This window comes from Podarcis tiliguerta, assembly GCF_965153285.1.
Source record: "Podarcis tiliguerta genome assembly, chromosome: 10".
Classification (NCBI taxonomy): domain Eukaryota; kingdom Metazoa; phylum Chordata; class Lepidosauria; order Squamata; family Lacertidae; genus Podarcis; species Podarcis tiliguerta.
In genome coordinates, this window is record NC_139543.1 from 34,952,303 (window position 1) to 34,968,089 (window position 15,787).

Genomic DNA, 15,787 nt, shown 5'->3' on the forward strand with positions numbered 1-15,787 from the left:
CACTCCTCCTTTTCCTAATACAGCATCCTAGGCCTCTTAAAAGTGTCCTCTAGGGGCACTACATCCTACCAAAACCTTTCTTGAGGACTCCTCAGCTGCCAAGAGGCTTCATTTTTTTATTGAATGCATTTATTAGATGCCCAGTAGCTATTGATCTCTCTTGGTATCACACAAAAGGGGGAAAGAATATGTACAGAAAACGAAGTCACAAAAGTCAACAGCAACAAAATAAAAAAACAGCATGGGAAAGAATTATAAAATGGAGTTAAAACCATACCAAGCAGCAAAATACAACCTTAAAATACCAACAAATATTGGTTGTGTGGGGTGCGGTAGTGAGGAACTGGGGCCAGGAATGTCCCTTTGCATAAGTGGCCTTCCAACCTCCTTACTTATGAATACAACCAATAGTTTTAAAAGTGGTTGAAAATGGGTTGGGTTTTTTTTAGAGGTATCAGTTCCCATTAAGCCTTTCTTCTGCTCGCTGTTGCCTCTAGTCATGCAGGTTTTGCAGGTTTTTGAAACAAGACAAAAGCGCTTGCTTACTGGAGGCAGGAGTAAGATGATTATACACATCCTTCTTTCAGACACCTTCGAGTCTGGAGACACACACAAACACACAGAGCATGCCACCAGCAATATAGACTGTTTGCACAGACAGATGAAAGATGTACATGCAGGATCACTGCCTAAGATATAGTATATCAGAGTCAGTAAATCTCCTCTTGTTCAGCTGTACCATCATCTGACCAAGCACAGTTAGGACATGCATTCTGTTATGGATCATATTTAAGCAAGTGTGAGCTTGAAACATTGGCATGAGCTATAGTGTACCATTGTGCTATTTTAAATTAAAAGCAATACCACAAGGTAACTGGGTGGTTACACAAGTCATATTCTTAAATATTTTCACATGTTTTCTCCATCTCCAATTAGATGGGGGTGGAGGGACCCTGTTCTTGCCAACCAATGTGATACATTATTTGACTTTAAGAAAAGACATCACAGATCCAACAATAGAGAACACAAACAAAAGTTGATGTTTCAAAAGCATGCTGGAAGACTGCAGAGAGAGTCAATGAGACGACAAAAGGACAGCAAGTTCAAAGGATAAAGAAGGGGGAAAAGAGAGAAAGAGTTCCCTACTCTCAATCTTAAATATGTATCGTTGAGTCAGGTTTTTTTGGTCGAAGAATTAGAAAACAACAACACTAAACTAGATCTCTTTAACACATTAGGTGACTTGATCCTAGCTAATCATCAGAAGTGGAAAGCTATGGAAACCAAGACTACAGAAAGGACCACCATGGTTTTCTGAAAGAAAATCTTTGATAATGATCATGGACCAGAGAAGATGCAGCATGGTTGAAGCAACTTTTCTCATTCAAAAAGAAAAGAAAAAAGAAGTCCTATTGTGACACAGGACAAAACGAAACCAAATAACATTGTTTCCAACGTTATAATTGCTGCCATATACAAGAGCACAAATCCCTATCAGAAGGCATTAGATTAGAGGTTGATCTAGACCAGCAAGTACTGTAGATGCCTCCAGGAAGAAGGACTTGAAGGCAATGGCTCTCTCCCATTGCATGGAGGTTCTAGATAGAGGTTCTAGATAGCTAGATAGCTAGAGATATGGAGGTTCTAGATAGCTAGAGTTCGCCTTCTTACGAAGTACTTCATGTTTGAGTACAGATAGCACAAAATACAGTTTATACAAATTATGAAGGATCATTGTGAGCATCAGTTGTGGGCTTTCCATTCCAAAAACATGCAAATGGAAAGCCAATCTTTTTCCTGCCATTGCTTTCACACTTTTTTTTAAAAAAAGGGGAACAGGTATTCTGCAGAATATACAGTGGACACTTGGGTTGCAAACGTGATCTGTGCGGGAGGCACATTCACAACCCACAGCATCCGAAACCCACAGCGGCGCGTCTGCACACGCGTGGGTTGCAATTTGGTGCGTCTGCGCATGTGCAAAGTGTGATTTAGCGCTTCTGCGCATGTGTGACCGCCGAAACCTGGAAGTAACCCATTCTGGTACTTCCGGGTTTTGGCGGTCCACAACCCGAAAAAATGCAACCTGAAGTGTCTGTATCCCGAGGTATGACTGTATTTTATTAATATTGGTTGCATATTTTACTTTTGAACGTACTACTGCTTTGGTTGAACTAAGGTGGAAATGAAAACCCCTGTTTGTTACAAACATTTGGCAGTGATTTACTTCAAGTACTTCTTCAGAACTATGAATGGATTTTCATCCAATTATGCAGTTATGATGTTGTGGTGGGTTACAGTCATGGGGAGGGGGTAGCACATTGGGCAACTAATATTGCCCCCAGGACAGCTTTTACAGGTTGACATCTCTATTCTGTTCTAAAGAGCATAATGGATATGAATGCATTTATTATATCTTGATTCCTGGGGCCTTTAACTTACTAAAGAAGAAGAAGAAGATAATCAGATGTAATAGTATTTAGTATGCCAATAGTATTTAGTATGCCAATATCAATAAAATGGATCTTGATTAATTTAACTGACAATGAATAAGCCATGGAACAGATATGAAGCTTTTAGTCTGTGCAGATGGGAACATCTAGTTTATGTCAAAGGGCTCATCATTAAATTGATTGTGAAATATATTGAATGTACCATATTAAAAAACCCCAAATCACCTCATTTCCCCCAATGCTAGATGAAAGGAGGGTCTGAACTAGAATGTTACTAATAATGAGAAAAGTGACCATTCTGCACTAAGCTAATTATCAACCTATTTATTTTTTGTTTATATACACTATATTTCAGAATGTACAATATTTTACATGAAAAGTTAAAGATATGGGGGTTAGGCAGGCTGTATTCACTATTTGCTTGCCCCGGGGTAAACTGGGGCTGCTCACTAAATATCCTAAATATTTAGGTTAAATATTGGTTTCCTTGCTCTTTCTTGTCAATAGGGATGTGGAAACTGAGAAGTGGAAGTTTCCAATTTTATTTGAATGAAATGATTCAGGATAAAACTTACCTAAAGTGTTGCCCCTGAATAACATAAATGGACAATGATATGAAGATATTAAATACGAACTGTAAGACACTGTGAAAATTCTTCATATTCTAACAGGATCCATAATCACCAATATGTTCTGGCCATCTGTTTCAAATGACAGTTACCTAAATCTTTGTTTTGTTTTTACAAATGGCAACTTAGCAAAGTCACTAAAAGGTGTAGTTTTATTGAAATGAATAGAATTACAACTATTAGTCACTTTACTAAGTCAGCAGCAGCAGGATTGGGGCCAGAATTGCCTGCCTCCCCTTTTGCTGCTGTGAGTGACTGGCTACAAATGTGCTAGTGGCTCTGCAAACCACAGTGGCATAGGCAGGCAGTTAGCATAGCTCTGCCAGTGTATGGATAATTTTGTGTCTTATAATCTATCTGAGTATAAGATCAAAACAGATAGGAGCCTTGTGCTATGAAGACTGGAAAAGAATCCAGGAGGGGATTCATGGCAAGCAAACGAAGGCTAAAAGCAACTTCATTCATAATAGGAGCAAAAGCATGGGAACCAATGCCACTTTGAGTTTTCTGCTAGCCAAGTCTTCTGTCAAGTTGGATGCTAAACAAAACTGAAAAAGGATGGTGATGGTGGTTGTGGAAAGGGGCCTTTTAGCCAAGTCAACAGATTCATATGTTTGCTGTCAAGGTTTTTTAAACTGTGTAAGTGTTAGCAAAGTTACACTTTCGTAATTCCGTAAAGGCAGCAGAATTAAGTAAAGGAATCTCATCCTATCCCCCCTGCTCATTTAGAAAAACACAGTGAATGATGTGACAGTCAATACTAGTTATGGTATAACAGAATTATGTGGAAAAGATCCCACCAGTTTAGAAGAGAAATGAATGTTTGGAAAAGCAAAATGAAACTGAAAAAGAAGCCAAAACCATTTAAAAAAAAATACTGAAAAACAGCGACCCGAGCCTGGTACAACTAATTCCTTACTGAGCTGTCCAAGTCGAGCCTTCTCTTTTTTACCGAACAAACGTCCTATTGAAGACTTGATTCCTTTCTTCTTGGGAGCTTTGTGTAGGGAATCCTGGCTGCTACTGACACTGCCAAAACCAATGCTTTCTGGCTCCAAGGATGCAGGCAAGCTACTATAAAATACACACAAAAGATAGATAATACATTATTGCCCTTATGAGGTCCTGTGCCCATCCCCTCCTAAGCAGCTGTGCAAACAAATTATCTGGAATCTAATAAGAGTGTCTTCATAATTGGAAACATTAATCAGGTTCTGATGGCTTCTTTCCTGCATCATAATAATATTTAGAACAGCACAATGGCTAATTTTCATGTCTCACTAATGCTGATCAAGATGATTCAATCTAACAAAAAGTGACAGAAAGGAGGTATAATTCATCAAAGCCCTATTAATATATTTTTTGGCTGGAAAGTTCAGAGAAATATGTGTTGAGAAGAACCAAACAAATCTGAGTTGTGACAACATTGTTTTCAACCCAAAATGGGATTTTTTTAAATCTTACCTGAGAAATTTCTATTCTGAGCAGGAACAGGGTGAAAACCTAGTGAAAGGTATTTTCCTCCTACTAGGCATGGATGCAGAGCAGTATTTCTGAGCGTATCCAGAGAATGAGTCCTATAAGTTCCAAAAAGCAACCAACAGCCATGGCACTGACTGGAGGTAGTGGTGGTGGTGATAGGCTTCTGGGAAAGATTCCCTGCTCTATAGCTGGGCTTGTATCTGCTGCAGGTAGATCTAATCTCTCTTCAGGTGTTTTGATGTCATGCATTCTGATCATGCAAAGGGGTAGGGCTATAGGGAGGGGCATGTTAGCCTTGCCATTTTCGAACATGGCATCAGAGCACCTGAAGAGCGCTCTCGTGTATGAACTCTGGCTTGTAAGAGAGCTCTCGACCATGGGAAGGTGAGCTAAGACTTGTCTTTTGACTTTTGCTCATTTGCTGCTGAACAGAGGTATAGCTGGTGAGACAGAAAGTCTGGAATAGCATAAATGTAAACTGGATTTCAAGGTTTTGAGCCATTAATCCTGCCATTGCATTGCATTCCGATTCAGAAGCAGAGATATTGCTTGATCCTAGGGTCTTGGGAAACCAGGTCTTGGGAAAATGATGATTCTAGGATCTCTGCCTAGATGTAGTCAGCAAAACTGTTCCAGCTTCCAATTCCAGAGATACTTAATTTCCCTGCAAATGAGCCGTCTTCCTGCTCCACACCATAAGAACAAAGACACGATTCTTACAAGGGCATTTTGCCTCATAGTAATAAAAGCCTTTAGAAGTGTACTCAACATACTCTGGAAACCCTTCAAACTCCTATGTGGAGGGCACTTTCCATGGAAAAAAAGAGAGCTTGCAAATTATGTAATGTGATCAAGCTCAGATTCCTAGCATAAAACAAACACAAGTGATATTATCAGAGTAACAAACTATGCAGAAGTGGCATGCTATGTCCTACTTGGTGGTGATTTGAACATTAGCAATGTGTGAGGGGGCAGATCAACAGTGGCAAAAGCATGCAAACTAGGAATGGGGTGAAGTGGTGGCTAGGCTGGGAGCTCCGAGTTGGTGGTGGTGACCTCACAGGTGCGCCTGCACCTGCAGGATGCTGATATCACCTACCCAGAGTTCCCTTGACCTCACTGCCTCCACCCCCTACCTTATCTGTGTCCCAGTGGGCACCTGGAGGGCACTCCTGGACTTGAAGTGACTCTTATTCCATGGGACGCAATATTACCAAGGCTTTGCAAATGCCCACTCTGCATATTCCGAACAATGTTATAGGAAAACTACATCTAGGAGGAAGAGCTCAATAGGGAAAAAAGTTGGTTGTCCTGATTGAAATTGTCAAGAATTTTGCAATATGGGGTTCAAAAGGTTAGTAGTGGTCTTGTCAAAAATTGCAGTCCTTCACTGGTCTCCTTGCACAGGTCAGCCTAGATTCAAGTTATTGGTTGTATTAGTTGCATTTCTGCACACAAATATCAAACCCCATCACTGAATCCAATATGGATTTTTCATTTTAATCATTGTTGTGAGCGTTGCCTTCTCCTTAGTTCGCTTATAGAGAGCCAACAGCAAGGCAGTAAGAGCAACCGCAAAAATATACCATTTTGCTCCAGCTCAATTACTTAAAGCATGAGAGGGTAGACTTCAGGCTTGTGTGGTCTGTCTTGATTTTTACTAGAACCCTGAGATCTACAACTGGAGCCTGGAGCCAAACAACATACCCTTAGAATTATAGCATTCTGAACCCAGGAACTTATTTTGAGGAGCTCAATGTCCTTCCACACCAAAATCCACTTTTGGTTATCCACAGCTTTCTTCATTTCAACAATGTAATACAGGGCAGGGGGTGATCTTGTATCTGCCATCTTTAAGCAACTGGAAGTCGGAATCCTTGCTCATATACCACAAATTACCAAAAGATCTACCAGTAGATCTAGATCTGACTTCTGCTCACGTTTGATCTAAAGGGGCTACAAATGGGAGACCAGACATCCAAATCAGACTGGAATTCAAGGAGTCAAGTTGTAAGAGTTAATTCCCACCTTGGTGATGATGTACAAATTTTTAATTAAGAAACAATTACTCTTGGAGAACTACATTTGCACCGTATAAGAGGCCTGGGTGAGCTATGAACTAAAACAATCAATGCAAGCAGGGCAAGCACGATCAATGCAATGAAAGCCACTCTTTCACAAAGAAACTTGTCCAGTTTCTCCTTCAGATAAGCTACTTCTCATGGATCCTGACATGAAGTGGTGAAAAAAAGAAAAGCCATCACAGCGTGGAAAAACCCCCCAGCAGTCTGCATTTCCAGATAAATAGAATACATTGGAAGTTATGTGGAAGTTCACCTAGAAGTCATAAGAATGGGTGCATTATAAAAAGAACACAGCACATTCAAGTTGTGAATTACTGTCTGAAGCAATGAGCTTCTTACCTTCTAGCATCATTGTGGTATGAAGAAGGTAGAGTATGAGTCATTCTAATGGCTCTAGGTGTTGGAGGAGGGGAGGTTTCACATTTTATTGTGGCTTTGTCTTCATGCCCATCTTCTTCGACGACTGCGATCTACAAACAAACCATGTCCATAAAAGGCAGCTTAGAAACCAACTTCCTAAGTTATTTGCAAGAACTAATTCAAATTGTGCAGTAGGCAAACTGTTTGGAATTCACCATACTTTCCAAGCAAGCATAAGGGCTTACATAAAAACCACATTCCATTCGTGGGACGCAAAAGTAACAGAAGAAAAACACCAAGGAGATAATCGGATATGATCATGGCCCTACAGAGAGCCATTCAAGTCCCATGTTCCAATCTCTGAGGCCCAAACTGGCCCAAATAAGCACACAGCTGGCCATAAAACATATCAAGCACAGGACAGTGCAATTACAAATGCAGAAATTCATTTTGCAAAATTACTTTAAAAAACCTGTGGAAAAAATCCGGTTAAACTGAGTTTTAAATGCACATGGGAGAAAATTCACAGTAGCATGCTAAAAAAGAGAGAAAAGTATGCATACCTTTCTCCGGTGCTTCCTGAGATCACTCGGCTGGAGTTGAAAACAAAGGAAAGAACAAAGGGGAAAGATCAAAGCCGTGTAGGTAAAATAAAAGATACTGATATCCTATCCATTTCCATTTTTCAACATCAAACCGGAAAATCAATGTTTTGGAAACTGCAAAACTTCAAGTAAAATACTATGGCTTGGATCTAGAGTTAACTTGTGTAAGGTGAAAAGCACTCCCACTTATGCAAAGCAGCCCCATTAAATCTCCCCCAGTTTCCCCATATTGCTGCAACTCCACTAGCCTCATCCAACATTGTTCAAGGTGGTATGTTGAGCCTCAGAAGGCTTTTCGGAGATTATGGGCTCTGTAGTAGATGGGGGAAGGACTCAGGAAAGTGCCACTGTATGATGAGAATTCTGCTTAGTTTTCTCTGGAACCAACTCCACAAACATACTTGAATCTTTTAATTTGCAGTTAGATCTTATGCTGCTATTTTAACTGCAGCAGGAAAAGCAGGGCTGCCTTAAGTCGCATTTGTTGCCATGCAGCAAATTAAGTTCTGTCCCCATGTAGTACCACCCAGTGCTATTTTTCTAGAACTCATCATCTTCCTTGTTCTATTATGATAGCAATGGTGCCCACCTGAGAGGTGCTGGAACTGAATCCTGGTGAGTTGCAGCTGAAGAAAAGCCCTGGTACCACCCCACCAGTCTTTAATAAAGCCTTCTTGTGACTCTGTTTTGCTGTTGCAACACCAGGAGTTGATTTGGATGTCATGAATGAACTCTGTAGTAGGCTTCCATCTCCTTTCCCTTCCCTTTCTTCTCCCATGCATTCTACTTTAATAGTAACTTCCTGACTTTTGACAAACCATAGTTGGCCATGATATCCAAACTGGCAAACTATGGCTTGAATAACCCCTTGCAAACCAGAGTTGGGAATCTTGTATCAAACTTGTAAATGGAAGTTCATACATGCAATGCCTTTCAGTTAGTAAGGCTTGGGGATGTGGACAAGGTGTTTGGATTGGTCAGGGTGACCACTAGCACCCTAGACCCTGAGCTGGTAATATCTAGGAGGGAGGGGACAGCAGGCTGGGCTAGGGAGGTGATTAATGTCTCCTTGTGAGAGGGGGTGGTCCCTGCCTGCTTGAGGGAGGCAGTGGTAAAACCATTCCTCAGGAAACCCTCCCTGGATTCAGAAAACCTAAGTAACTACTGCTAATATCTTCTTCTTGGGCAACGTTCTTAAACAGGTGCTCACAGACCAGATCCAGGTACTCTTGGAGGAAACTGATTTTCTAGATCGATTTCAGTCAGGGTTTAGGCCTGGTTTTGGTACAGAAACTACTTCGGTCGCCCTGTATGATGACCTCTGTTGGGAGAGAGACAGGGAAATGTGCCCCTGTTAATTCTCCTCAAGCCCTCACCAGCTTTTGATACCTTTGACGATGGTATCCTTCTGGAGCAGCTGTCCGAGTTGGGGGTGGGTGGCACCACTTTGCGGTGGTTCTGGTCCTACTTGGATAGTTGTTTCCAGAGGGTGTTGCTTGTGGAGGATTCTCCAGCCCCATGGAGCCTTCAATGTGGGGTTCCTCAGGGTTTGATTTTATCCCCTATGCTGTTTAACGTCTACATGAAACTGCTGAGTGGGGTTATCGATAGGCTTGGAGTATGCTGTCAGCAATACACTGATGACATACAACTCTATTTCTCCTATATATCTGCAGGTGAGAGAGTGGATGTGCTGGATCATTGGTAATGGACTGGATAAGAGCCAACAAACTGAAGCTAAATCCAGTAAAGACTGAGGCACTGTTAGTGAGCAGTTCCCTAGACTGGGATGGCTAGAAGGTTGCTTCCTCTTAATAGGGTTACACTCCCTCTGAAGGGGCAGGTTCACAGATTAGGGATATTTCTGGATTCGTTGTTGTCACTTGAGGCTCAGGTGACCTCAGTGGCATGGGGTGCCTTCCATCAGCTTCAGCTGGTCTCCCTGCCCTATAGTCTTTTTACAGCACAGCCACCAAGGCCTAGCACCTACACTGTGCAAACAGACATGATATATCTGAGAAGTCCTTTTATTAGGAAAAGCACTTAAGGATTCTCACACAAATGCCATCATAAATTTGTTAAGTCTTTAAAGGGCTGCAAAACTTTTCATTGTTTGGTATCTTAAACAGCTTTCTGGAGCACTGACTGGAAACATAGTGAAGAGTGCTTATCCCAGCAACCCACAAATTCATTTCATTACTATTTTTTATTGTTTACTGTATCTTGTGTAACACTGGCAATGGCCCTATATGAAATCTTATTGCATTTTGTATTATTGGTCAACGTGATTCTACTACAGACAAAAACATAATAATAGGCAAATAAATAAATGAGCAGGAAAAGAAACAAGCTATAGGGAAAAAAAATCTTATTTAGAGAAGTAATAAAATAAGTGAAACGATCAGCACAAAACTGTATTTGTACATTTTCTTACCAGTGTCATGATGCCCATACGATCCATCTCCCTGGCTGGGCTGCGGGGAGTGAGTTTCGGAGTAGAATGCCCACTTGGAGGAGAAGAACTTGCAAGGGAGGAAGCTGTAATGGAGCCAGTAATGGATGTGCCAGGATGGACCCTGGCCAGGTTTAAGCCTTCTAGGCTTACACTGGCTACTCTATTTTCTATTTCTTCAGCACGCAATTCCGTTGATTCTTTTTCCTCTTGGATTAACCTATAAACATGAATTGGGAGCCAGCAGAATTAAAACAGCTAATGTCATGTGAGTGGTATTCCAATACAGTGGTACCTCTGGTTATGAATTTAATTCATTCCAGAGGTCTGTCTTAAGCTAAAACGTTCTTATCCTGAGGCATGCTTTTGCTAATGGGGCCTCCTGCTGCATGCGCAATTTCCGTTCGCATCCTGGGGCAAAGTTTGCAACCAGGAGCAGCTACTTCCGGGTTAGCAGAGCTTGTAACCTGAAGCGTTCCTAACCAGAAGCGTTCGTAACCAGAGGTACCACTGTACAGCGAATTGCTTCCTTGCCCTGATCCCTGGCAACAGTTTAATAAGGTGATTTTCACAAATGATATAGGCTTCACCAGTACATCATGTTGGAGACCCATCAGTGAGCTTTAAATAAGAAGATAATAGTAATAATAATAATTTTATTATTTATACCTCCGCCCATCTGGCTGGGTTTCCCCAGCCACTCTGGGTGGCTTCCAGCAAAATATAATAAAATAAAATGTCAAACATTATAATGATGTACACTGTAGTCAAAGCATCTATTCCAATTGATTTAGCAATTTTGTAGAATCAGTTGCTTAAATGACTTCAAAGGTTCACCACAGCTGAAACATTCCACCTTGAAAGGTGGAAAACCTACACAACAAACAGTTGAAATGTTAAGGGGCCTAAAAGGTATTGCGTAGTCGTCTCTTATGGCTGTATATTACATGAACATAGCTGAACTAAAGGGTCTACTTTTGGGGAGACATTAAATGCACATTTGCCTTTTCTTTTGAAAACGTAATAGGTGCTTCAGGATTGCCCTGCTGATATGAATAAAATTCCACCTAAATTGGTTGTTCTGCTTCCCTCAGAGACCAGCCAGATGCATGTGAATAAACACATTTTATTTATTGCAAGCATTTCCACGATTTGTTGCCTGGGATGAGAAAGCCCTTGCTTTTTGGTGATGTACAAGTACCTGATTTCTTTGTTGATTGCATCCAGTTGTTCCTGAAGCATCATAGCAAGGGTTTGGGCATCAGAATGTCCACTTGGCGACAGAAGATCCATGGAGCTAAATATTGTATCTCTGTCGTCATCATCAATGTCAGACATTTCAGTGTCACTCTCAAAATGATGGCTGCTCAGAACACCCATCGGTTGACTTCTGCTCCATTCATGATCTCCAAGGGATTTCACCTAATTGGAAAGAAATGCATACCGATCAGCCTCATTTCAAATGTGAATTTTGAGGGAAATTAAAAACAGAAAGCCTAGCATGTTGAAACACTGTTGGCATTGATTAACATGTTTTAGTTTTCTCAGGTCACTTTCCAGAAAGAGGAATGGCCTTGAGACAAGGCCTTGGCTGGACTACAGTTCTTCCTTACCAAGCCAATCTTCATGAGCAGCAGTGAATGTTGTGCCTCTGTCACTGATCATCCAGACTCCTTGGACCACTATGGCTAAAACTTATCCATTTCCATTACTATAATAGGAGCACTGCTTTTAATAAACAAAGAACAAGATAACAAGATAAACCTTTGGTTCGTCTCTCCGGATTCCCATACGGCCTCTTCTAGGTCTTCTTATCACCTTAGTAGACCTATAATCTGGTTGGCTATCAACTAGGGAGCTCACAGAGTACCTCAGCTCTGCTGATGAATCAAGATGTGGTCTGAAAAACAGTTGCAGCACACGAATTAGCAGATGCAAATAAATAAACCAAACTGTAAAAAATAAATAAATGTATCAATAATTTATCAACTATTTTACAATGTGCGGAGACGTTCATCCTATGAAATCTCATTCTATACATAAAGAAAACAATTTTGGCTGATTTCCTGAAATGCTACGAGGGTAATAAAGCTCTGTGATGTATCTGAATGGAAACTAGAAATAATCAGTAAAACTCAAAATGACACGTTTTCCTGAGAGTCAGTGTGGTGTGGAGAGAGCAATGAAACTTGAACTGGCAAGACTTGGGTTGAAATCAATCAGGATTCAAGACCAAATGAACAACTCTTGGATGAAGCTTAAGTTTCCCATTAGCTTTTGCACTTCCCAAATGTTTCTGCATGATTCTCAGCTCAAACGTTTCATCATTTACAAGGGTGTATTTTGAGAACAGATACATTTTAAAAGACACACTTAAATATACACTTGAAATGTGATCTTTTCCCCTCCCCCAGATTGAAATAAAACTTAACGTGGAGATGAAGCAGAACAGACTTATGGGTAACTGTATATAAAAGTCATACAAATCAGAAACAGGCTGCATTTACATGAAGGTTATTCCATTTCCCTAATTGTTAATTTCTGCATTGCATGTGAGCTTTCACGTGACATAAAAGCCATTTCCTGAAAACCAGTGGCACATGGTGCATGTTTAGTGCTCACTTCCATGTTATTTGATTCTAGAAAAAAATTAATCCTTCCAGTAGCACCTTAGAGACCAACTAAGTTTGTTCTTGGTATGACCTTATATATAGTGAGAGGGTGGGGAGGGGTATTACTCAGAAAGGTGGTGGGAATGGGTGATTGGCTGATAGGTGTGGTAAACCAGTTGACGCCTGTTAATGACTACAATTGGTCTTACAGGAAAAAGCAAGCGGTGAGAGGGCTAAAAATAGCTTTATCATGTATAATGAGATAAGAATCCACATGTATAATGAGATAAGAGATGAGATAATAATCCATCTCCTTGCTTTTTCCTGTAAGATCAATTGCAGTTGTCAACTGGTTTACCACACCTATCAGCCAACCACCCATTCCCACCACCCTTCTGAGCAATACCCCTCCCCACTCTCTCAATATATATAAGGGTCTGGTGACTTCTGTTTCAGTGTATCTGAACAAGTGTGCATGCACACGAAAGCTCATACCAAGAACAAACTTAGTTGGTCTCTAAGCTGCTACTGGAAGGATTTTTTTTATTTTGTTTTGACTACGGCAGACCAACACGGCTACCTACCTGTTACTAGAAAAAAATCACTTTGCAGCCCCTTAACCCAGAAAATCATGGAAGGGACAAAATTGGGGGTGGTACTGTTGTGACGTGGGGTTTGTGATTTCAGCTCTCTTGACATAATCTGCTGGAGACAGTTCTCTAGTAACACTTCTTTATTACAGCAAACAAGACTGAAGACTGAGGAGGGGAAAGCTACATTTATAGGGACAGGGGACTAGCTAGAAAGGATACATTTTGGAGGGAACAATATCAGGCAATCACAGTCCTGCCTTTTGGAGGAAACCAATAAGACAGAGGATCCAAATACAGCAGTTTAAATGAACCAATAGTAGCTGTACCCCCTGAAACCAAAAGGCAGTTACTTTACCCTAATGCAAATATAGACAATAATAATACAGATATAAAATCCTTTGACTCAATACACAACACCCCTCCCCCCCTAGTGAGCACAGCAGACGTAATCTCTCAGGTACTGTGGGGTCCTACAACTTCTACTTGATCTCCTGACAACAGGCGTTGCCGGTTCTGGATTGGGTGTTACCTGTGGTAGAGGGGCTGCTATAGGGGTTTCCTCAGGAACAGATGGAGTCCCAGACATCTCAGGGTTCCCTACCTGTACCTCGTCATCATGAGGACTAGCAGACCCTGGTTCATTTGCTGAAGCCCCTGGTGACTGCACCTCTGGGCCATTTTCACTCTGGTCTTGCAGCTCTGCGTCGTTAGCCAGGGATGAATTATCTGACTCCTCCCTGCTGAGCGCCCGGCGCCTCAGCTGATCTATATGTCTCTTCCAAACTTGCCCATTTTCCAAGGTTACATAATAGGACACAGGTCCACTAGCCCGGGTGACCACACCAGCCACCCACCGCGAACCTCGTGAATAGTTCCTCACCCAGACCAGATCTTCAGGGGCGAGATACCTTGTTGTGTCAGTCTCAGCCTGGGGGGTTGCTCTTGAATTATGGTTTGGCATTTTATCCGGGTGGACATAATCCAGCACCGTTACCAGTCTTCTACCCAAGAGCAGCTCAGCTGGCGACTTGCCCGTCGCAGTACACGGCGTCGCATGCTGCAAAAATAACATTCGCGCGATGCGAGCTGACCAGTTACCCTCCATTAAGCGCGCAATGGATTCTTTGGCTGTTCTTACCATGCGCTCAGCCTGCCCATTGGAGGATGGGTGAAAGGGCGCGGATGTGACCCCTCTTATGAAGTTATCAGCCAAGAATGCCCTGAATTCTTGGGATACAAAAGCTGCCCCATTATCTGATACAATGGTCTCAGGTAACCCGTGGGTTGCAAACAGCTGCCTCAACACCTTGATTACGGCAGCTGATGCCATGCTAGGGACCATCGCCACTTCTAACCATTTGGAATATGCATCGACGACAACCAAAAAGACCTTCCCCTGGAATGGCCCAGCAAAATCTAAGTGCAGCCGGCTCCAGGGAGATCTGGACTGCTCCCACCAGTGAACTGGTGCTCTGGCCACTTCTGGCCGCACCTCTTGGCATGCCTTACATGTTCGTACCCATTGTTCTATGTTCTGGTCCATTCCAGGCCACCACACATAACATCGGGCTAGCGACTTCATCCTGACCATTCCCGGGTGTCCCATGTGAAGCGTCTCAAGCACCCTGTTTCTCAGTGGTGCTGGGATGATCACCCTATCTCCCCACAGGAGACAACCCTTATGCATGGACAACTCGTGCTGCCTTGTCGCATAAGGCCTGAATTTGTCTTCATGCGGACCACCTGGCCACCCCCTCCCCACCCAAGTGAGCACACGGGAGAGAACAGCATCTTTCCTCGTTTTCTCAGCTATATCAGTAGCCGTTACAGGAGCCCCCGGAAGTGTTTCCAGCATCATTATGTGCTCCGCTGGAGCGGGATCCTCATTGCTCCCGCCAGGAAGGGGCAATCGACTCAGCGCATCAGCGTGGCACAACCGTTTCCCCGGCACATGGGTCAAGGTGTACTGGAACCCGTTCAGGAATATAGACCAACGCAACATTCTGGGGGAGAGAATTTGTGGCGTTTGTTTGTTCGGGTTGAACAACCCTAACAGTGGTTTGTGGTCCGTTTCAATGGAGAAATGGCGACCGTACACATAATCATGGAACTTTTTGATTCCTGCCACAATTGCAAGCGCCTCTTTGTCAATTTGAGCATAGTTGCGCTCCGTGGGCGACAACGTACGGGAATAGAAAGAGATGGGCTTTTCCGACCCATCCAGTTCCCTATGACTCAGCACCGCCCCCAGGCCGTATTGAGAGGCATCACATGCCAGGACCAGCGGCTTTGACTCATCATAATGAGCAAGGACGCTCCCGCTACTCAGCATTCTTCGCAAGGAGTCAAAAGCCTTCTGCTGCCCCTGCCCCCATCGCCACACATTCTTTTTCTGCAACAGTCTATGTAATGGTTCAGCTACCGAAGCTTTATGGGGTAAGAACGAATGATAAAAGTTAATAAGTCCCAGGAATGACTGCAACTCCGTCTTGTTCTGTGGTCGTGGTGCCTCGATGA

General features: G+C 42.4%; 1 protein-coding gene across 12 annotated transcripts in view; it reads right to left on the bottom strand.

Annotated features, from left to right (window-relative positions):
• Positions 1-15,787, bottom strand: part of PPFIA2 (PTPRF interacting protein alpha 2) — a 272,209-nt gene that overhangs the window by 34,359 nt on the left and 222,063 nt on the right. For 10 of the 12 annotated variants that reach the window (XM_083400930.1, XM_083400933.1, XM_083400925.1 and 7 more), the window contains 6 exons: positions 11,830-11,965; positions 11,267-11,487; positions 10,048-10,285; positions 7,572-7,601; positions 6,988-7,118; positions 4,002-4,156 (listed from right to left, as the gene is read on the bottom strand). In XM_083400930.1, coding sequence (XP_083257056.1) covers positions 4,002-4,156; positions 6,988-7,118; positions 7,572-7,601; positions 10,048-10,285; positions 11,267-11,487; positions 11,830-11,965 — 911 coding nt within the window. The remainder of the gene's footprint in view (positions 1-4,001; positions 4,157-6,987; positions 7,119-7,571; positions 7,602-10,047; positions 10,286-11,266; positions 11,488-11,829; positions 11,966-15,787) is intronic. The other 2 variants (XM_083400929.1, XM_083400932.1) reach the window with 1 other exon arrangement.